Source organism: Podarcis tiliguerta (assembly GCF_965153285.1).
Source record: "Podarcis tiliguerta genome assembly, chromosome: 10".
NCBI classification, from domain to species: Eukaryota; Metazoa; Chordata; class Lepidosauria; order Squamata; family Lacertidae; genus Podarcis; species Podarcis tiliguerta.
Window position 1 is genome coordinate 45,191,001 of NC_139543.1, and position 23,545 is coordinate 45,214,545.

The 23,545-nt window shown below is 43.7% G+C and overlaps 1 protein-coding gene across 2 annotated transcripts; it reads left to right on the plus strand.

Annotated features, from left to right (window-relative positions):
* The first annotated feature begins 6,730 nt into the window (after positions 1–6,730).
* Positions 6,731–22,276, plus strand: CBX6 (chromobox 6). 2 transcript variants are annotated; one of them, XM_083400701.1, is made up of 5 exons: positions 6,731–7,162; positions 7,331–7,374; positions 7,659–7,724; positions 7,845–7,911; positions 14,485–18,011. In XM_083400701.1, exons 1-5 carry the CDS (start codon positions 7,094–7,096, stop codon positions 15,439–15,441), a joined length of 1,203 nt encoding a protein of 400 aa, XP_083256827.1. In that variant the 5' UTR covers positions 6,731–7,093; the 3' UTR covers positions 15,442–18,011. The 2 variants fall into 2 exon arrangements, with proteins under 2 accessions (XP_083256827.1, XP_083256828.1); XM_083400702.1 differs by having other exon boundaries at positions 6,793–7,162; positions 14,539–22,276.
* The last annotated feature ends 1,269 nt before the right edge of the window (positions 22,277–23,545 follow it).

Consider the following 23,545-nt stretch of genomic DNA (forward strand, 5'->3'; position numbering starts at 1 on the left):
TCCCTATGAGGGAATGTGGCCCTTGGGCTGAAAAAAGATACCCAGCTAGTCGGCTCAGTCCCAGCCCTAACCTGCTGTCATGGACTGGCTGGATGCAGAGGAATGGTGGGAGGTACCAGCAGTGGAACCCCCAAGGGAAGAAGGCTCAGAGCTCAGGGGATTGGTGGTGGGACAAGGATGAGTGGTCAGAGGGGGAAGACTGGGAAGAGGAGGTGTCAGATGCTGAAGAGGAAACAGGGTTTAGTGAGCAGGAATAGGCCGTGGCAGATAGCAGTCCAGAATCGGAGGCAGATGTGGAAGCTGGATAAGAAGGGGGCCAAGAGGCAGAGATCGGATGGGCTGTGAGGAAGCCAAGCTGTCTTCACCCTCTTGCTGCAATAAGCTTCCCCGTCAACTGGTCTCTCAGAACACAAGGAGGTATGAAGAGGGAGACACTGCATTGATTTCTAAACTTACTTCATAAGCGGAGTTGTAGCCAGATCTCCGGGGACCAGTATCATAACTGAAAGCGATTTCAACAGCTGGCCGTATGCGGCGTTGCTAAAGAATTACTGTAGCAAAGAGCACTGGAGTAAGAATCTCAGGCTTTCTGCAGCTGCCAGCTTGCAGCAGTTCAAGACATAAACCAACATTCTGGCTGTATTGTGGATATTTTGCAGAGGTGAGGGTGGGGCAGGAAAAACAGAAAGAAAGCTCTGCCCATGCACCCATCAGTGTCTGAGACAGGGGAATAGGCAAAGGAAAGGAACGGCTCCTGGTCCACAGACCATTGGTTTATTGAGCATTCATCATAATATATTTTCTGGTAAATGAGATGATGTTGGCTATTTGATGAGCAGTCCATTCCGATTGGTTGGCAGAGAGGTTAGATGCCGCTGCATCAAAGCAAGTGTTATCTCATGCTTTCTGGTGCATTTCACCTTACTGCAAAAAAATCTGATCTTTTGGAGAAACGGGTTTGTTGCATAAAAATTCCCTAGCAACTACAGCTGGGCAACCTGAATTTGCCAGGATATGATTGAATCCCACCCCAAAATAGCAGGATTCTGGGAGTGCTGAGTTAACACAATAGATTTCTGGCCTCCACACAAACCGGTTTAACTGTGTGCCTAAACAGATTTCTGTGGTGGATCATGTGCTCTTGAACTAGACCAAGGTCACATCCACACCATATAGTTAAAGCACTCTTATTCATGGCTCCCCCTGCCCCAAGAATCTTGAAATCTGGTTTGTTAACGCTCTCAGCTCCCATAACAAGCTACTGCTTCCAAGATTCTTTGGAGGAGAGCCATGACTCCTAAAGTGGAATAAGAGTGCTTTAAATGTGTGGGTGTGACCCAGTATGGCCAATGGTGAGGAAAGGTGGGAGCTGCAATCCAATAGGAGTTGAGGAGCCACAAATTTCTCACTCCTAATCACAATGGGGAAGACTTGAAAAAGATCAGGAAACCTGATCCGTGCAAGCTTAGCTGGTCTACAAGCCAGAGGCCCTGGAAATAAATTCTTTGCAACCAACCAAGGTTTTTCTTTATTGAATACAGCTCTCCAACAAACTGCTTTTGGAATTTGAGGGTGAAGGGGTGGGGCTGAAATGTGCCTGGGACACAAAGCTGGGATCTGCTCTTCAAAGGTAATGTCCACAGTCCTGCAGAATACAACAGCAAGTCTTCAAATGATGAGAGTTGCTATCTAGATAGTTGCATAGGTTTCCATAGCTGTTGGACAGGATGGGAGGACTTGATGAAAAGTGACTTGATGAAGGTTAAGTGTTTCAAATCTACACTTCAAGCTAGCTGTCTGGACGCTGCTTGCACTGAGCCAATAAGAGAGAGAGGAAGCTTTCAGTCAAAATGTCCGCCATTTGGCTGACACAACAGTACTGTACTAAACAAGCGAATGAATTTTTTTATATAAAAAAATCACCCAATACAATCTCTCTCTCTTTCTTGCTGGCACATATGTCTAAAGGAAAATACCACACAGTTAAGTATTCTAACTTGAAAGGGGTGATCAATAACCTATCCATCTGTCTGTGAAATTACTTTAGTGCTACAAAAGTGACTTAATAGGCTGTTCTTAGGTCTACCGCATGGTTAAGCACTGGTTTGAATCTGACACATTAAACCCTGGCACTGTTATTTTGAATGAAGTGATAGTATAGAAGAAATATGCTGTCTTAAAAGTGTAAGAAGAGGCATTGCCATAATGTAATGAGTTGAATAGCATGCCAAACAGTGCTGCAGAAGTTATGAGGCAGCTGGGTAAGCATTACTGCAGCTAAGATAATGATAATTGAGTTAAGAGCCACTGCCAAGGCTCGAGGCTAGAGCAGGAATGCAGAACCTGCAGCTCTCCAGGTGTTGCTGGACTATAATTCCCCAAACCTCTGACCCTTGACCATGGGAGTCAGGAATCCAACAACATCTGAAGGCTCACAAGTTCCCCATTCCCTATTCCGACATCCATATTGCTAGGACCTAGATTGAAGTATCTACAGTATTTGCCAACCTTTGGTCCCTAGATGTTGTTGGACTACAACTCCCATCATCCCCAGACAATTTAGCCAATGGTCAGAGATGATGGGATTTGTAGTCCAACAACATCTGGAGCTCCTTGATCAGGTGTGGGGAACCTTTGGCTCTCCAAATGTTGATGAACCTCAACTCCCAACATCCTTGGCCATTGGCCATGCTTCCTGAGGCTGATGAGAGTTGTAGCTCAGCAACATCTGGGGGGCCAAATTTTTTACCACAACTGCCCTAGACTGACAAGGCTATGTAGTAAAAATAATACAGAGAGGCATGCATGCTTCTGCAAGCTTGGAGCAAGGTTTCCTGCAGGGAGGGATTAGTAGAGCATATACTTGCAGAAAGTCCCATGTTCAATCCCTGCCTTTTCCAGTTAAAGAGATCTTGGTTAGTCCTACTCTGTATGGGATGCTGGCAAGCTGCCGCTTGCATAGACACTACTGGGCTGGTTGGACAAACAGTCTTGGCCTGGTATAAGGCAGCCTCCCATGTTTTGATGACAAATAAGGTGTCTCAGAACTATGAAGCACTTGCAGCAGGAAGATTTAACCTTCATCAAACTGGATGTCAACATAAATGCAAAACTGTCCTTGGCTGGTGAGTCTGCAATTCAAGGGCAGCTTTCAACTTTTTTACAATCCATGTTTTTCAGATATGAATATTTAACCCATTCTCACTGCATGCAAGCTAGCCTTTGAGGGAGGGAGGCAGGGTGGCTGGGGGGAGGTAGGAAGTTCTGTAACTGTGAAGCTGAGAGCCCTTATCTGTGTGCCTTAGCAATCCAGATCTGATGTATCGATGCTTTTTCATAACATTTACCACTGTAAAGAACTGTATTTACAAAATGAATAGCTTGCCCCTCGCTATAGTTCTCATTCCAGACTTCTTGCACTCTAATAATCAAATAAATCAAAATGACTGAATGGCTTTAAAACAAGTTGTGGGGAGTTGGAGGGTGTGCACAGAAATCTAGACCAGCCATGGATGTGAAGTTGGTTCTGAAGCATTGCAGTTTGCAGAACCATTTATGCTCTCTGTCAGTTCATCTAACTGGCTTTTAAGCCAGTTATATTACCAGCTTTCACAGTATCTCATAGTAACATCCCAAGGGTGTGGTGATGTTACCACCTTGGTTCCACAGAGGGAGAGAAAACGGGATAAAGGGAGACACTGAAAGCATTTCAAATGGACTCATGTGGAGCCCTAATTATGTGGCTGACCTTAGACTTCTCCATTAAGTCCCACGTCAGTTTGACTCTGCACAGTGATTGCATGCTTAATTTCCTTGTATGCTTCCCCTTCAGGGCATCTGCTGATTGTAAACAAAACAAGGTAGCAAGTGCTCTCCAGAGTGCTGATTGCTTCAGAAATGTAATCAAGCACCATTGCAGCTTATCAGAGCACTTAATTGCTCTGTACAACGTAAAGAAAGTGGGCAACACAGGCAGGCCACATTATTGATAACCACTTTATTGAACTGTGTAGGAAGTGTCTTGCAATTCAAATGGTAGATTCAGTGGTGTCTGGCTACTTTTTGCAGTGAACATGGTTTGAAAAGGTGGTTTGTGTAACAGTCTGGTTTAAAAGGGGTCATGCATGGCAGTGCTTAACATGTCATATATGTACTGCTGTGCATATATATGCAATGGCTAGTCTCAGCATCCTGGCATGTGTACCTATTTGATGCATAAGAGGGAGGGGAGGCAACAGTCTTCCAAAGTTCCCAGACTCAACCCAGGCAGGTATCCCCACTCTAGAAGCATTTTTGACTGTATATTAAATGTTGTAAGACGCTCTACAAGCCCATCTGGGCCTGAAACGCGGACTAAAAGTACAAGAACTACAAGAGATATGGATGCAGAGATGGAGACAACCATATCTGTTGCATGCCTGCATTATTAAATTGCTATGGACACATGCATGGTATGTATCGACACATGTAAAAATGCAGTATGTGAAACTGCCCACAGCAGTCACTGGAAGCTCAGAAGCTACTTCAGTCATCTCATGAACATCAACTTGGGGTGGGATATGAGAAGAGTAAATGGAAGATGCGTTTGTGAGAGAACAACAGCATGCCGTTTGAATTGACAGAGGGCTGATACTTGGCTGATAGAGCCTCAGGGGATGGCTACACAAGTTGCTTGCCAAGATATTTATTGCACGTTGTTCACGTGTTGGTTTGCTTTCATAATGCTATGTTTTGTAATAGTTGCAAATTAATCATTACAAAGACTCTATAAGGCTGAAATCCTGCACATGCTTACCTGGGAGCAAGTAATGTTGCACAATGTGACTTTTTTCTAAGTAAATCTCTAGTGTACTCTTCTGCAAAGAAAACTGTTACCCTTGCTGTTTTCACTATTCAGAGGCAGGATGTGTGTAACACAGCTTGAAACTTTAGCTGTGAGTCATTGAGTCATGTGTTATTGAATGATACACATGCAGGTGTGAATCAGTCCTTGGTATTTATTCAGCACTAGCAACATGGTAGGCTAGTGACTAGGTTTCTTTTGCCTACACACTTCATTGTAAATGTTGGATAAAGTTTTGTTTTTATTATGAGAGCCTTGAGAGCTTGTCTGATAATGAACACACTGACCATATGCCCAAGTGTCCATTCACACATTTTGTTTGGCTATTTCTCTTATTTACATAGTGTAACGTACGAGGTGGAAATTAATTGCTCTTCCTTTGGTAGCATCTGTGACTGTGAAGCTTCAAAACATACCCTACTATGTCAGATATGCATGAGCTACGCTTCTCCCAGGAACTAATAACTTCAACAAATGAAGAAAATACATGAAGTAATTGATGAACTGGTTAATTTTTTAAGATTTCCTTTCTTTGACCTTCCATTTACCTCATCATTGCTCGATTTACTAAATCTTATTCAGCTTGTTTCTTTGTATCCATTTCCAGCTTCCTTCTTCCAGCTCTACCTTCCTGGAGAAGGCTCTGTAGCTCAGGGGTAGAGCACCTGCTTTGCATAAGGAGGTCCCAGGTTCAATACTCAATAGTATCTCCTGATAAGGCAGAGAGAGACCTCTGACTGCTCCTTAGTTTCCTATGTTCCTCACCACTTCCTGCAAATTGCCTGTAAATCTACACAAAATAAACACCCAGGAGTGGAGTAGGGAGAGCTGAAGATTGTCTGTGATATCCTTTTGTATGGAAGACTGAATCAGAGCAACCAATTGTGACAGGAGCTGGATTCTCAAGCGTTTATGTGTGTGTACACGAGAGAGATGTGTGTTGACTTTCAGACTGTAATCCTAAACACATTTTCCGTAGGAGTAAGCCTAAAATACTACAGTGGAACTTATTTCTGAGTAAACAAGTATAGGATTGAGTGTACTATTAAAGCCCCTGGGGATTCCCCCCCCTCCTCATTTTTAAACATATTTTTATTTTTTTTAGGAGGGCAAAGAAAATAGTAAATCTTACCACTGCACACCCCACTAAATATTGGTGCCGCATAGGCTATGGCAAAGGATGAGGGAGATTCTCCATGGCTGGTGTAAGCCTCAACGTTTTTGCAGGGCTGAAGGCCTACAGCCCAAGACCCCATCAAATCACTCAGCAGCAAATCGAAAATGCGATTCCAATCTTGCTTTCAAAACGGCCTGGAATATGCTATATTTTCCAAATATGTTTCCCACCCCTGCAGAAAGATGTTCCAGAGTTACAAGCTCTCGATCCCACTGTTTTGCTTTTCTCTCAGCGGGGTCAAAGATTTGCTCCCCCCCCCCCCCTTTCTTTTAAATGCACCCATCGAGCTGAAACCCGGCTGCACTTTGCTGGAGGCGACGGCCTTCGAAAGTGTTGCTTTTATTTGCAGCGACAATGACAACATCGTGGTCATAATCTTCCATCGCAACCTGAGCAGAGGCAGGAGTAGAGAAATGAGGCAAAACATGAGCGGGGGGGGGAGGCGCTGAGAAAATGAAAATAGCGGGAAACATTCGCGCGAGGAGGGGGCGCTGCCCCGCCTGCGAGTCCACGCTGTACTTTCCTGCCTCTGCTTGCCGCACGTCCACCACCCTCCCGCTCTTCAAAAAGCTGCCCGCACGGCCCCTTTAAGGGTCCGCGCTTGCGCTCTGCAGACGTTACTCCCTTCGCTCAGAAGGAGGCGAGGGCGGGAGGCGGGGGACGAAGCAGCAAAGCCCTGAAAACTAAGCAACGGGGCGCGCGAAGCCGAAGGCGGGCTTTACTCGCGTCACGTGTCCCTCTCCCTCACTCCCTCGTTCTCGGCCCCCCTTTTCCCGTGGCGGCGCGAGCGAGCAAAGACGGTGCGCACGCTCGGAGGAGGGGGCGCGCTCGCTCGCGTACGTGCGTGCGTGCGAGTTCACGGCGCGAGCCAGCCCCTCGAGCCGCTGTCGCGGGAGCAGCAGCCCTCAGAGCCGTTCCCTCACTCGCCCGCCTCAGTCAGTCAGTCAGTTACACACTGAGGAGGGAGGGAGGGAAGGAAGGCGAGGGAGCGGGCGGGATTATTATGGGCTGTGGGTGCTGCTGCTGCTGAGGGCTGAGCAAAAGAGAGAGAAATAAATAAGAAATAAACAAAAATGGAGCTGTCTGCAGTGGGCGAGCGGGTGTTCGCGGCCGAATCCATCATCAAGCGACGGATCCGAAAGGTAAGCGGCGGGCCAGCGAGGCCCCAGACCGGGGCTCGGCTTTTTTTAGGAGGGGGTGTTTCTGCCGTTGCCATCTCTTTAACCTGCGCTTCCCGTTTCTCCTCTTCCCCACCGCCCCCCCATTTTACCCCCCTCCCCTCTGCCAACCCCCCCCTCCGTATTTTGCAGGGACGCATCGAATACCTGGTGAAATGGAAAGGCTGGGCCATCAAGTGAGTTCCCCCCTAGCGCCTCTCTGTGTCTTGTCTGCGTGAAGAAGCCCCGTTCCCGCCTCCTGTGGGCCTCTCGCTGGGCTAATATTATGTGTCCCTTCCCTGGGTGCGCACAAGGCACGCGCGTGCGCGTGCACGCACACAGAGTGCCTGTAGGGTTGCTTTATCCTTTTCGCCTCCCCACCCACCAAGAACTCCTCAGCATGTGCTAATATTTCTCTCTCCCCCCCCCCCCTTCATTCCTTTGCATGTGCCTGTAACTGTGTCCATCTGCACTTCTGCAGGTACAGCACTTGGGAACCTGAAGAGAACATCTTGGATTCCCGTCTAATTGCAGCCTTTGAGCAAAAGTGAGTTTGAGATTGATTCTGGACAGTAGAGGAAGAGTTAGGAGTTATCACTTGTTTTGTTTGCAGAATGGAGAGGTTTGACTTTTTTTTAAAAAAGCGTTTAATTTCTCCCCCACAAAGGGAACGTGAGCGTGAGCTGTACGGACCTAAGAAGAGAGGACCCAAGCCCAAAACTTTTCTGCTGAAGGTAACTCTCACTTTAATAACTTGGCTCTAATTGAACCAGTTCAAGGTTCTGGGATCTGATAACTTCAGTATGGTTAACTGCCCACTAAAAACTCTTAACAAAAATAAAACAAAAAACAGAGTCAGCTGGGGAAAGGAAGTAGTTAGAAATTAAAGCTTCACATGTTATTTTGCAGCATGTGTCCAGGGACACCATAAATTATTGGAAAGCTACAAATATGCTCTTGATCTCTTTCCATCTTCATTTTGACTGAAAGTGATTGCTTAAAGTGTATGTAAGTTGGCCTTTTGGCCTCGTGACTTCTTGCTGTCTAAAAATGGGCCAGTGCTTTGCCACCCTTTTTCATGGACTTTGTTGTTTAGTGTTTTCTCAGAACTTTGAAGAGGGGGCAATGTAAACCAGTAGTTTTTAAAATCTTATTGAAAGAAAATAATTAAACTTTGGAAATGCTAAAGTGCCCAGGAACTTTCTGGACCAGACAGTCCAAAATATCATTTGTTTAAGGCTATTGTGATTGCAGCACTAAAACCTGCTTTGAGGTTTCTTGTCTGTAAAAAGTGAGAAAAGTGTATGTGTATATCAGTATATCAGAGTTTAAACTTCCTCCCAGTCTTGCTGAGGCAGTGCTTACTATATGAGAGGCAGAGTGGGCTGGGGTTCCGTTTCTCACTAATGCTGCTTTCAGCTCATTTAAAGTAGAAGCTCTTACTGATGTGAATTTTGGAAGCATGGGTAGAAATCTGAACCTCAAATGCTGAGGAGGGTTTGCAGAGTTGGCATTTAAACCAGTATAAACCAGTTTGGAAAAGGATGATCCATCATGGAGAATAAAGATTTTAACACCCGAAGTGGATATTTGCACTTTGTCAGGACTAAGAAAACCTTGGTTGTGTAAATTTTACCACTCTTCTCAGCAAATTCCTAAATATTCATTCAGGACTTATAAAGATGACTTTGTCTAGTGTTTGACTTCTGATGACATAGGTGGTCTGATAATTGATTTGATCTGGAAACTAACTGGATAGCTTATTTGCAGATGTAAATGATTCAGAAAATCCTGAGCTCCATAATAACTAGCATGGCCAATGGTCAGAATTAATGACAGTTGTAATTCAACAATATCTGAAGGGTTGCAAGTTCCCCACTGCTATATTAAGCTAAGGATGACTAATTTAATATATTTGTGAGGGTCCACTCATTTTCCCAGGCAGTGGTTTCAATTTATTAAATTTATACATTGCTTCCCACTAAATGTCCTAAAGCAATTTACAACCAAAGTAAAAAATGCAATTATAAAATCACATAAACCTTATTTTAAACATAGATTTAACCATGTGTCAAATCATTGGTGGTACCCAAATGCCCAGGAAAACAAAAAAGACACCAAAATGGCAGCAAGAGTACAGTTGTACCTTGGTTGTCAAATGGAATCTGTTCGCGAAGTCCGTTCGATTCCCAAAACGTTTACAAACCAAGGTGCGGCTTCTCATTGGCCCCTGAAAAATTGCTGACAGCCAAAACAGACGTTCAGCTTCCAAAAAATGTTCGCAAATTGGAACGCTTATTTCCAGGTTTGCGGCATGTACGTCCTTTGTGTAGTATGAAACACTTGAGGCAAATTTGGACCCAGCTCTATTACATTCTCCTAGAGTACCTGAACACTATCTTGGAATGCATTTGAATTGATGGTGATACAACAGTAACAACAACCACTTCAAATGCTTTCCAAGATAGTATTCAGGTGCTCTGGGATAATGGAAACGAAAATATTGTATTCATATCAGCTTGGCCTTGTGTAAGTACAGGGCCACTTTGTCATGCTATAATGTGTTAACTTATGTATGACCTGCTTTGTACTGAGCAACTCTCTGGCTTGCAAAGAATGTGTTGCTGGGTCATCGTATAAATTGTAAACATGAAGGTGGGTAGATGTAAGCTAGTAGGAATAAATTAGACGGTCAGTAGCAAGTAATGGATTCTTAGTTCTCTAGGGAATTTCCCAGTCACAGTTTGCAGGATGTAGCTTGTGGTCTACAGAGAAATGGGGGGAGGGGCTGCATTCTTTGACAAGTAGTTCTTTCTCTGTACACTTAAAAATCAGTTTTGCTTTTAATCTTCTATAATTTATTTAAGTTAAAATTTTGGAACCCTCATTATCTCCCTCAGTGCCATTTCTTTTATTCTCAGCCAGGGGGAATCAGGTGAGGAGAGCTTTGCTCATGTAGTTACAAGATGTTTGAAACTCCCAGAGCAGAAACTGATGATTCTAGCAACTTGAACACAGTTGCTACACAGTATAAACAATCATTTAGAAATTTACTGACTCAAAGTAATACATAAAGGGAGAATTTTAACCGCATGAGTAGAGTGGTCTGCACGACTTCTTTTACTCTCAGAATGGATAAAAACATCCCTTTATATATTACCTTGGGTCAGTACATCAGGTGCTTTATACTATGTTCATGAGAAGTTACTGATTTAAAAGCATGCAAGAAAATGCTTGCAGTTATGTACATTTTACTGGCTTTTCGTGAGTATATAGCTGCTAGAAAATTGGGTTAACCTTCTGTGAGAAGGGGTAAGCGCTGGGCGGGCCAGGTAGAACACAATCTCTTTCAGTTGGCCATTGGGCTGTGTGGCTGAGGACTAATTTTATCCGAGTTTGTTTGTTATAGTTCATGGAAAATATGCCTTGTAGCAGTAAGTCTTTGAGTTCTAGTAAGCAACTCCTACTCAAGTTCTGGACACAGCTTTGTGGAATAGGGGCGGGGGAAGATCCTGAAAGTTGTAATTCAGTACTGTTTGGGTAGCTGTGGAATTTTGCATACACTAGAGTCAGGTGAGGGTAGAGGCAATATCCCTGTCTCCAATGATGGAACCTGGACAGAAGATAATCCTGCCTACTATTGCCATCTGCCCAGTGCTAAGAGCACATGCTTTGGTTGCAAAATGTCCCAGGCTCAGCCCCCAGCATCTCCACATAGGGCTGGCAGAGACTTCTGCCTTGAAACTCTAGACAGCCACTGCCAGTCAGTATCAATCATTCTGAGTTCGATCAGTATAAGGCAGCTTCCCATGTTCATCACTGCTCCTGAGTTTATTTTCTGAATTGATAGCAAATTTCACTTCCAGGGTGTGCAGAAGGTTTGGTCAGCAAAACGGGATGTCTGAGAAGGAAGGGTTGAATGATTTCTAACAAAAGACAAAAACTCCTACCTATACAGCTAATGTGCCAATATTTTCTGTTTATGTAGGTTTGCAGAAGTGGAAGCTGAACTATGAGTAATCAATAGAATAAATTAAGTATAGCACTGAGTGGTATTCCCCTAAAGACACAAATATTTAAAATAGAACTCCTGGCAAGGTATAAACAAAAGAATCCAGTTTCTGCTTAAGGGGGATTTTTTAAAAAACCAGAAGTATAAGCAATTCATGAATATATGGAAACAGACATTAGAGCATAAGAGCCATGCTGCATCCTCTTTTAGCAGTGGTCAATCAAATGCTTTTGGGGAGCCCACAAACAGGACTTGAATATAATCATGCTCTCCTGCTGTTGTTCCTCAGTGACTGGTATTCATAGGCATATCACCTCTGATGCTGGAGGTAGTAGACAGCCTTCATGACTAGTAGCTATTGATAGTTTTATCCTCCATGAATTTGTCTAAACACTTCTTAAAGCCCGTCCAAGTTGGCAGCCATTACTACGTCATGTAGTATCATAACCATAGTTTATGCTCTGTGTGGCAAAGTACTTCACACAAGTCATCATTGAAAAGAAACATGTTAACTTTGTATTGCAGTAATTTGAATGCACTGATATGTGAATTTGGTTGGAAAAACGCTTTTAAAATGCAGCAAAAAGCACAAATGTACACGTCTGAAGTCTGACTACTTCTTAGTGCATTGTTTAACTACCCAATATTACAAAATTACATTCATTTCCCAAAACTGGGTTTCCTGATCAAAGAAATATAGATGAACTGCTTTTATATTCTTGTGTCTCCACTTCCAATGTCTTTATCATTTTGTGGGGCTTAAAGGTGTGGACATTTATTAAGTACGTTGCTAGTACTGTAGTACGGATTTGCAATATTAAACACTAGAAGAGGGAGAGGTTATTTAGAAAATTAGTACAGCGCTATAGGTGCATGGGAGGTGGAAACTAATATAATTATGAGATTCTGATGATGATCTCTGCTATGCCAACTTATCTTGCTGGTTGACTAGAGAGTTACTCCTCAGCACTGGAAAGAAAGCACAATATGTATGGCAAGGTGATTGCGTTATCAGCAATTATTGCAATGAAGGAACGCTGTTTATTTTGCATGCATTTAAACTAGCTGAATGGTAACACTGTACTTTTTGCATGTTGTCTCAAGTGAAGTATAGGCATTGGCTCTGAAGGTGTTGTGACTCAGCCTTCCCCTTTTAGGTAGAATTTGCTGATCCAGAGGCTCTAAGTAGAGAAAGCTTCTTGTATATTTCCCCCTTCCCTCCCCCTCGTGCCACTCAGAGTATTTTTTACTCATCTCTTGTAATTTATTCTCCCATTTTCCTTTCACACCTATCTTGTACCTCTGCCCACCCCACCCCCTGCCAATTTCTTTCATCCCCGCTTCCTACTCCTTTTACATTCAGTTGTCTCTCCTATGATAGCATCTCTCTATTATCCCCTTCCTTTCTATTCCCAGTTTATTATTATTACTTTTGGAGCTGCTGCATAACCAGAGTCTTTGGTGCTTATATATCTGTGTGGAAAGTAAGTAGGAAGAAAATGGGAAGGAACAGAAGCATTCACCTGCAATTCTTGTTGCAGGCACCAGATGGTGGGAAAAGCTAATTGAACTAAGCGGGTGGGCGATAGATACATTTGGTTAGTCTGATGGTATTTGAATACAGAAGTTAGCTATTTTTGTTAGCACATTGAATGACTTGAGTCATCTGGTCTACAATAAATATCTAGTTGTAAGCATCACACAATGGGATGTTAGTTTTCTAAAAGGGAGGGGACCTTTTATAGTAAACTAAATCAAATTCAACAGTGTAATCTAAAACTAAATTGAAGTAGCGTCTCCACCCCCCATCATTATTCCCAGATGCTGAGGTCCAGCACCGAGGGCCTTCTGGTGGTTCCCTCGCTGCGAGAAACCAAGTTACAGGGAACCAGGCAGAGGGCCTTCTCGGTAGTGGCACCCGGCCTGTGGAACGCCCTCCCATCAGCTGTCAAGGAAATAAACAACTACCAGACTTTTAGAAGACATCTGAAGGCAGCCCTGTTTAAGGAAGCTTTTAATGTTTGACGCACTATTGTATTTTAATATTTTGTTAGAAGCTTCCCAGAGTGGCTGGGAAAACTCAGTCAGATGGGCAGGGTATTATTATCCTTTATTACAAGGGCAGAAGGGATATTAATTTCGTAATCCTCATAATGACTTTGAACATAGATCAGTATCATCGTCATGGCTTATAGGTGACCCAAGAGTACTGATTTCATGGATGGGATGAGATTTGACCAGGAATATCTCAGCTCACTCTAATGCTGGAAGCTATAGTTGTATCTTAATAGAGGAACTTTGGGGAAACTGCACTTAAATTCCTCAAATAAGGTCCATGACTCAGTTTAGCTGCATTAGTTGTAATTTCTGAACCAACTTCAAGGGAAAATCCTCAGAGAGCACATTGCAGTAGTCCAGTTTAGAGGTTACCAAGGCATCACTGTAACCAAGTTATGCCTGTCCAGGAATAGCTGTAGCCTAACATACCAGCTGAAGATGGAAGAAGGCAGTCCTATATTCCCAGCCAATAGTCTGTATGTCCTAATATTGTATATTTAAAGGTTTAATCTGCATGTTAATAGCATAATATCCTTTCTTAAATTTTGCTTCGTTTACTTATGGTTTAGTCAAACCCTGATAATTTTCAAATGGATTTCTGTTTTGTTGCACGGAGTGGGAAAGCTTTTGTATGACCTAAAGCAGGATTGAATAAACCTTTTCCAAATGGAATTAATTGCATTTATTGTTCATTTTCGTGGGAGACCTGATGTTATCCTAGTTAGCTTTACTTCTAAGAAGTGGTGAGTGTAATGATCTGGCTGCAAGTCACCTCAATACATTGTTTGTACATATTACAGGAAAAAATATGCCTTTCTTTTAAATGCTTACTTTGCAAACTCTCCTGTTACACGTGAAGTTTTGGTAGATTTTAACTTGTGCTGTGCTGCAGTCTGCTAAATGAATAGCCTTAGTAATAACTAACAAATGTTCTTTGAACAGCATCTCCTAATGTTCTTTAAGTCTTGAACAATCCCAGTATCCCAAACTGTAATTCAAAACCCAGGGTGAAAATGTATGGAAATGGATTTCATGGTTTCCACTGTTAGGGTGATTTATGCTTGGTCAGATGGATTCATTTTGGATTGGGAACATGTTAAGTTTGAAATCCAGGCCTCTGCAGAGCTCAGCCTCCACTTCCTCCAGTTAGGCTTCATATCCTTAAGATGTCAGGTGCCTGCAGTTTAGTATGCAGAATGTGATTTATTCCCATCTAACTCCATTTTTTCCACTGCAGGCTCGGGCCCAGGCGGAGGCCCTACACATTGGGGATGTACATTTTTCTGTCAAGCCTAGTTCTAGCACATCCTCTCCCAAACTCCACTCCAGTGCTGCAGTGCACCGACTGAAGAAGGACATCCGGCGATGTCACCGTATGTCTCGGCGCCCTTTGCCCCGCCCAGACCCCCAGAATAGTGGAGTTGGTGGGGGCACTGGCATCCGCCCTCCTGTCTCTCCCTTTTCAGAAACCGTCCGCATCATCAACCGCAAGGTGAAGCCACGTGAGCCCAAGCGCAGTCGCATTATTCTCAACCTGAAGGTTATTGATAAAGATGGGAAAGTGGGAAGCAGGGGAGGAAGTTTGGCTCGATCCAAGATACCTTCACGGAACCGTGTCATTGGCAAGAGCAAGAAATTCAGCGAGAGCATGCTTCGTAACCAGATCCGCCACATGAAGTTTGGAAACTTCCCGCTGTACAACAAGCCGTCCACTCCAGTCCCATCCTTGGAGGGGAAGACCGAGGCAGGAGGCTCCCAGGGTGCCTCTTGTGGGCTCATGGGCTCTTCTGCCTATGATGCCCGCAGTTCCAGCTCCTCTGACTGCCCCTCACCAGCTCCACACTCCTCATCGGATCCAGATGATTCCCCACCAAAGCTGCTTCCTGAGACACTAAGCCCAGCCATTCCTGACTGGCGTGAATCAGAAGTCCTTGATCTATCAATTCCACCAGAATCAGCAGCCACCAGCAAGCGTTCTCCTTCCGGAGGAGGGGGTCAGATGCCATCATCTCCATCCTCTTCTGACCCAGAGCAGGAGGCTGGGGATTGGCGCCCTGAAATGTCTCCCTGCTCTAATGTGGTGGTCACTGATGTCACCAGCAACCTTCTGACGGTCACCATCAAGGAATTCTGCAATGCAGAGGATTTCGAAAAGGTGGCAGCAGCTGGAGGTGGTGGTGGAGGCAGCAAATGAGAGGCTGCCTTCTTCCTTCAGCGCAGTTGGGGGGAGGGGGAAGGGACAGGGAGGCTCTACTGCAAGATCATGCATGGTGTGAATGCCTGTTTTCTTCTCTCTCCTCCTTATCCATTCTTTCTCTCTTTGCTTGGAAATTAAGACGGTAGTAGAGGAATGGGAATGGATGTGTTTGAAGTTTCCAAATGTCACAGCTGCTAGGGGTTATGGTGGGGCATGAGTTTCCCTTTTGTCTTCAAGGGTTATGTTGCGCTGATTTGGACCTGGTGAATAAGAACTTGGGTGAATGGGTTCGTATCTTTAAGAGGGGAAGGATTTGCTTTTCCATCCTCTTTAATGAAACAGAGATCCTTTGGTCAACACAGGCAGAGTCTGCATTCCTGTTTTCCAACTCTCTACACCTCTGTACCCGTCACCTTGCTCTTATATCTGTAGCCTTGGTGAGATTGTATTGACTATACCCTAGGAAGAAGCAGCTTTTTAAGGGGAAGGGAGGTTGGAGAGTAGATCACTATGATTAGGTGGGGGCTGCTACAGAACATCTGGGGAAACTTATGTGCCCTAAATTTTCATTCTGCTGCTGGGCACTCTTCCTCCTTGCATATGCCAAAAGTGCTAACTTGGTAATTGTTGGAGTCAGCCTGGGCACATTCTATCACTTCCATCTGTCTTGAACCATTTCTCAGTCCTGGTTTTAAGACACCCTGCACATTTTTTTTGTGGCGGGCCAAACTAGAGTTTCTTCAGCCTTCTTAAGTTGTCAGTCTTGTGCCCTGCTCCTTCCTCTTCTTAAAGTCTGAGGCATGTGTGTCCCCTTCCTGAAACCTGCTACGATGAAAAGGAGAGGAGCCACACATCCATCTTCCAATGTAGGAGGGATGGAAGAGTTGTGCAGTGAGAGTGAGCCCTGTTCTTATTGACTTAACTCCATCATCCTTCCAGTGAGGTGGGTAGGAGGAGGGCCTGCTTGTTGCACATTTCCCCATCTGCATCTCTCTCTAGGTGAGTGAGATGGAAGAACATTCGCATCTACAATTCCTAGGATCTCAAACTGCCTCTACAGTTGCCAACCAAAGGTGCTAAGAACCTATTGTAAAATCTTACTGTGTGTCTCTTGGATCTTTGTGTGTGTGTGTGTGTGTGTGTGGAGTGCATGTGCAGTGTGTGTTCGCCTCTCCCTCCCGTCCACCTGCCAACAACATGCTGTTTTTCATGAATTCATTCTGACTGAAACCTTTACAGCCTGTCTTGGAAGGAGGTAAAAATGTGGCTTCTTTTGCTATCTCCTCACCATCCCGCATAATGGGTTAATAACCATGAGCTCATATATTTGTGTCCAAGGTTCACTGCAGAAGTAAAACAATTTCTGCAAAGTTCTGCTCTGTGTTTCTTCTGCCATCTTGTGTTCTAGCCCTGTTGCAAGTTTCTCTTTCCCCTCCTGGGTGCCTCTGTTTTGTTACCAGTGGCATGTGTGCGTGCAAGTGTTGCCTGTCATACTATTTGTAATCTTCGTTACATTGTTTTTTGGGGGGAAGGGGTGTGTGTGTGTGAGGTAGTAATATTTCTCAAGGGCTTGTCTGCATGCTATGCTGTCACTGAAATAACTGCATTCAGTTCTTAATGGCATCTCTCTTCCCTGTATTCCTGTGTGAACTTTCTTTTTTTCAAGGGCTTGCTTAGTTGTTTTGTTCAGTTTTACATTGAGTTAATTATTTATCAATACATGTAAAGACTGGTGCTACAAAAATTGTGGCATTTTAGCTCATCGGTATCTCACATCAGGAAGTACTTCAGACCTTTTTAAGCTGTCTCACCTTTTCCTCATTGACTTTGCAAAGTTCCACTTGGCTATATCTGTGTTTAAAAAGAAGCCTGGACTTTGCCAAGTACAGGATTGAGAGATGGTGTGTGGTGATACCTTATTAATAATCTTAAATATAAGTGTCTATATATAGAGATGCCTACCATAAGCAAATTGTATAATGTTAAACAGTGTGATTGTCTGTGACAGTGTGATTGTCAGTACCTAAGACATATTCAAAATGTTGGTTTTCCTTTATCCTATCATATAACACCTTTTGTGTCTTTTAAAATTATTTCAAAACAAGTGAAATCTACATGGTGTGCAGGCTTAAGTTCCTCCACACTCCTTCCACTAATGTGTAAGTCTAAGGCTTCTTGTAATTCCACAGGCGCATGCTTTGAAATAGCTGTTTGTTGTTTTTCATGAGTTCAGTGAGACAGGCTGTATCATTGCTTTGCCTCAAAGGAAGTGTGGAGGGTTTTTTTATGGGAGTTTATTTTAATGGCTGTAGCTTCAAAGGTGGGTGGGTTGGGTTGTGGGGTAGAGATGTATAATGGGAGATGGAGCAGGGAGACTTGTATTAAAGAGAAGACTTTAAAGGAGAAAAAAAAAATGAAATATTTTATGAAGCTGCAAGAGAGGAACTATTATACTGGGTGGGGGTGCATACTAGTCAATCGTGTTTTGAGATTGCTTGGTATGTTTGTGTGGTGTATGGTTTTGAAGTTTGTCTAATATTTGAAAAAAGTAAATGGACAATATAAAAGGGAATTTTAATAGGAAACTCTTCAAATATTTTAACACGTGTTCTTGGCAGATTCCTCCCCCCCTTCCCTAGAGTCTCTTGTCACTTTGGTTTCTCTGTGTTTCAAAAGAGTAGGACATTCACCTTACTTGGAGGTGTTGGAAGCTGTTGTCTGTTAGAAGCTGACTGATTTCATGTATGGTACCTCCAATGGCATCAGGTTGGCTCCCCCCCCCCCAAACAACTTGTCAGTAGTGAAAGGAGGGTGGGGATCAACAATAGCTTTGGAATTTGTTCCAGAAAAAAAAGGTCCCAGACTAGAAATGGTCTGGTGGGAGAGCAGATTTGCATGATATGTTAAACACAGTTTTTAATTTCTCCTTCATGACTCTCAAAGCAGTGGGATGAGGGGACACACCTGTTTGAAGGCAGTGGAATAAACCCTTGCCCAGAGGGTGAATTTAGCTATTATTATTAGAATTACATTTATATCCCACTACTTCCTGCATCCCACATCCCTAGTCTGTGATCCCAACATGGCACTTGTGGTTCTCCCTCTCGTCTTCACAATGACCCTGTGAGGTAGGTTAGACTGAGAGATAGTGACTGGTCCAAGCTCACCTAGTGAGCTTCATGATTGAGTGGTAATTTGAACCCTGGTCTCCCAGATCCACTGCAACATGCAAACGTCTACACCGTATTGGTTCCTGGGGCTGTGTTGAAAGTGTGTCTTCAGATGTCTACTTTCTCCACAGATTAGTGAGTGTGGCACTTGATAAACAAATGGGAATTAATCTCTCTGATAAGATGTGAAGTAGCTTTAGTATGAAAGTGGGATGCCGCCTGGCACTCATGTCACAAGCTTCTGTTTCCTGAATACAGATACCAGCTACTGTTGTGCCAACACACGGGATGCATCCAGCACCATAATTTTGGTGCAGTGATGGCTGATGAGGTGGTACCATGCTGATTCCTCTAGTCTACTTAGAACAGCAGCCATTGGACTGGGATTAAGAACATAAGAGCCTGTTGGATCAGGCCAGTTGATGCCTTTGAGAAGTGTGAAAGCAGGACCAGAGCACAGCAGCTCTCCTCCCGCTTGTGATTCCCAGCAATTGCCATTCAGAGGCATACTGCCTCTGACAGTGGAGGGAGAACACAGTCATCATGGATAGTCACCACTGATAGCCTTATCCTCCATAGATTTGTCTAATCCTCTTTCCAAGATGGTGGCCATCAAAGGGATTAGCAGTCCCTGTCTGTCTCATAGTTGAGTTGAGCTGGTTGAGTTACTACTGATGCTCTAAAACTACATCACTGGAAGTACTTTAAAGGCCATTCCCTTGAGGAGGCAGGTGACAAGCAAAGCCTTGGCAGATAGGTGATTGTGAAACCAATTGGATGGAGCAGGGTTTAGTTGACTGCATCGGTGGTATCTTCTCCATCTCCATGCAGTATGATGACTCTTGTTGGGATCAGAGGCTAGGGATATGGATTGCGGTAAGTAGCCCACAGATGCATGAGTCACTCCACTTGTGCAGTACCAGGAGTCGCTCTGATGCAAAGATAAGCCTTCTGTTTTGGCTAGCATTTTGACCACTTTGGCATTAGCAGCCACAGCTCCTAACCAACATCCCTAGGGAGTTCTATGCTGCTAAGATTTTACCAACCTGGTAGCTCATTTGCTTGAACATTCCCCCTCCATCTCTATCACTCTTGAAGGGGGAGAGTCAGATGCATGTAATGCTGGAATGTAGGGTTGCTTGGTTTTGCCTTGAAATTTTCCCTTTTACAGTATTTGGCGCACAACCTCCAAAAGCAGATTGTGTTCATCTTTCCTGTTAAGTGGCAAACCTTGTACCTGACACATTCTAGCCACCAGATGGTGACAGAGGGCTACTGTTAACGGCTTCATGATTTGGGCTGTCTTTTTGCCTTGAATCATTGTGAATTTTAATGTAATAGAGGATAGGATACATCCTGTATTCTTTTGCGTCTGTGCCATGTTTGTTGTACTTCTTGTTCTTAGAGAGGAGAGTTTGAATGGGGGGAGGGGAGGGAGAAAGAAACTAGTTTTGCAAAAAAAGAAAAGAAAAAAGGTTTTTTTAAAGGTAATGAGATTTTTACAGACAGAAGGATAGAGAATTTAAAAATATTAAATGCAGTGATTGCACAAACTGTAGTGATTTTAGCTGGTCCTTAAAGAAAAGAGTATTTTTAGTATTTGTGTGTGGTAGGGAGGGTGGTGTTCAGGCCATTCAAATTGGGCAAGGGAAGAGCAAAAAGTAACAGTGTCTGAGTTGAGAAAGCAAGTCCATAAAAACCTATTTTCTCTTCCCTCTACTTTCTTTTACTTGGGGCGAAGGGAGGAAGAATGCCTCCCATCTTTCCTTCCTTTCTGGATATGATTGATCCAGAGTTCAGCCTGGTTCTGGCAAAGCTTTGTCAGAAGGGCTATGTGGCATGTTATCCACTTGCAGATGAACAGTTTAGGCATCAATGTGACCTACTGAGGTGAGAGCTATTTGATGAAGTGGGACATGTTGCTGCTTTGTGGTTGTTCAGTAAGTAAAAGTATCTAAGATACCAGGCAAGCAGGAAATATGTGTTTTAGCTGTGAACCAAACAAACTATTAGAAGCTGGCAAAACTTTCCTCATAATAGGTCAACCTCAATGTATACTGGGTTTCATAACAAAGAATTCCTTCTAATTAATCTAATTCACTTTACATCTTCCAGGTACATTTTACCAAGATGTTCTCAAGTGGGTAACAGCCTTGATATGTGAGGAAAAAGTGATTAGGACCTTCGTGAGGATAGCAAACACCAAACTAATGATGGCAGCTTGGGTTGCAGTGATTGCTTTCATTCTGAGCCCTGAGGGAAAGCAAGGTGAAAGGAGCAAGTATGTGATCAAGATTTTAGCAAAAGAGACATCATGGAAGGGGAGATTCCATTAAAAGGGGGAGTGTTGGTTGGATGTGAAGATTGTCCCCAGAATTTATGTGGCACTGACTGGTGGAGAATAGGCTGGCACTTTCCCTCCTGTTCCAAAGTGTCCAGATTGGCTTTTTTTCCATGAGTGCCAATGCAAAATCTGTAGAAGAGACCACCCGTCGTCCACTTCAGTATCAATTTTCAGACAGCAGAGGAATAGTCTCCTGGTGTTTATAGGATACACCCTAAGACAAGAAGGATGAAGTGTGACAGTTTTTGTTGGAGGAAGACTGTCCTGCTACTTGAGCAGTATATTTCTTTGTGGAAGTAGCTTTCATGTTTATCTGTTGCTTGCAAAATTACACCTTTGCTTCTGTGCTCTTAATTGTTCACTTCTTGTAGTTAGCAGCAAAGCATAGTTGGAATGGAAGTTTGGAATCGGTTTAGGAAAAAGTATTAGATCTCCCAGAAAGCTAAATCTTTCCTGCTAGGTTGTCCAGCTTTCTGTATTGTGCAGAGAACTCATTTTTATCTGTTCACTATTATCTCTTTCTCATCTGTTACTAACCAGTTGAACTGTGATATCCTTCCTCAGGGGGACTTGAGTCCCATGTCTCTGTATGTGCTAACCTATATGTGATAATTGGTTATCAATAGGCTATGGGTGCATGCAACGGGCAGTGATAGGGAAATTCTGAGAACAATACTCTGGGCCTGTGATTCCTGGTGAGCTGCTGAAATACAGTGTCTCCCGTCTCAGGAGAATTCCCCTCTTTGCTCAATAACTTAGTACCCATTTTGGCCACGGAGAACTACCTGCAATCCTACCTCCATTATAAAATGGGTGCTATCTGAGCTGAGTCTTCCTGGTTAATAAGCTCCCATTTCCCCCCCTCTTGTGCTTAGGGGAGGTTTAGTTGCTTTGCAACATTATTTCTTGTCCACCATCCATGGAAGCTGCAGTTGTGTGAGTGAACAACATTTTGGGTAACTGAGATGGAGGAGAAAATCAGGAAAAGGCATCCCCCCCCCCCATGCCAGATAATTAGGAGAGGCCCTTGGTCTCAGGAGGTATAAGATTCCAAGTGGGCCTTTGGTAAGGAAATGTAATAGGCCTGGAATGGATTTCACACTTAGTGCTCAGAGTCCTTCTGTTATGAACCATCATGTTGCTATTCCCCCTCCCCCCTTGCCTCTTCCCTTGAGGCTTTGCACTGTTTTGCCTGGTGCATCCTGTGCTCCAGTGTTGCTTGCTTTGCTGCTTTTTTGACTGTCCACTAGTGGTGCAAGAGCTGGGATCTTATTTTCTTATTACTGAAGTGTGTGTGTGTGTGTGTGTGTGTGTGTGTGTGTAAGTAAAATCCTCCACTTAACCCACCACAGTGCTTTGTGTTATGCAAAGCCAGCATGGGCCAGTAGCATGACCATAAGGCTGAGAACTAGGAATGTCTGAATGCTGTGATCTGCAAGCCACTTGGCTTCCAAAGTATGTACTGAAGGAGGCTGTTCTTATGAAAGCTGCTCCCAGCACTTATGAACAGCCCTAATTGTATTTAGTATTTTCCCCATAAAATGTTTAGCTTTTATTCAAGTCAGCTTTTGCACAGCCACGAAAGAGGAGCCTGGTGTTGGAATATTCTTCTTCCATGTATGGCTTCCTTTCTCAGTTAATGCAACAGCAACACCCTGATTGCCTCGCAGTTTCTCCTGCCCTACTTGAGAGGTCCACTGGGTCTTCTTGAGATGGAAGTGTCAGGGTTACTTATGTATGGCATATGAACAACATCTGAAGCCACCTTTGTCCCATTTAGTTCTTATTGATCCAACCAACCCAATGTTGGTTGATGGGCAGTGGCACTCCAATATCTTAAACATTTCAGACAGAGATTTTTTCCCTAGCCCCTTTTAATGAGGGGTGTTAGAGATTCAACGTGGGCCCCTTATTGTTTTCAAAATATGTGGTTTAACACTGAGTTAAGACCTTCTCCCAATGTCATTGTTATGCCCTTTGTGTCAGTTCCATGTTTTCCTGAACGATTAATTGCGCCATCTATTTCATTTCTCTTTTACTCCAGTCTCAGCCAAAAGATTTTCCTTGAAACAGAAAGGTGGCGTGACACTGAAATGCATCTGTGCATTTGGATGTGCCATTGCCACAGTTCATAGGACCAAGGCTGTGATTGTTCAAGTGTAGAATTTAGCTTTGGCTCTGGAATTCAGCATCTTGTAAGGGATTTGAAATTCAGCTTCGTAAGAAACTGCATTCTTTATCCTTTCAAAAAAAAAGCTAACTTATGGCTGCAAATATAAGTTTGAAAATGTGTGAGCAATGCATGGCGAAGAAGCCAGAGTGGGGCCTGAGCATGGGTTCACAGCCCAGCATAGTTCTGCTTGTGCCTCCCAATGACTAGCAGTAGCAGAGTAAATGGTGCAAAGTAAGCAAATCTATGCAGATGTACTTAACCTTGCATGACTTAGGCATGTAGCAACCTTGGGTGAGTGCAAAGTTTAGATTATCTTGTTGGAGATACATAATCTCTTGAACTACAGAATACACTCAGCCTTCATTAAGACTTAATCTGGAATGTGAAATATTTGGTCCACCAAGCCTTGGCATC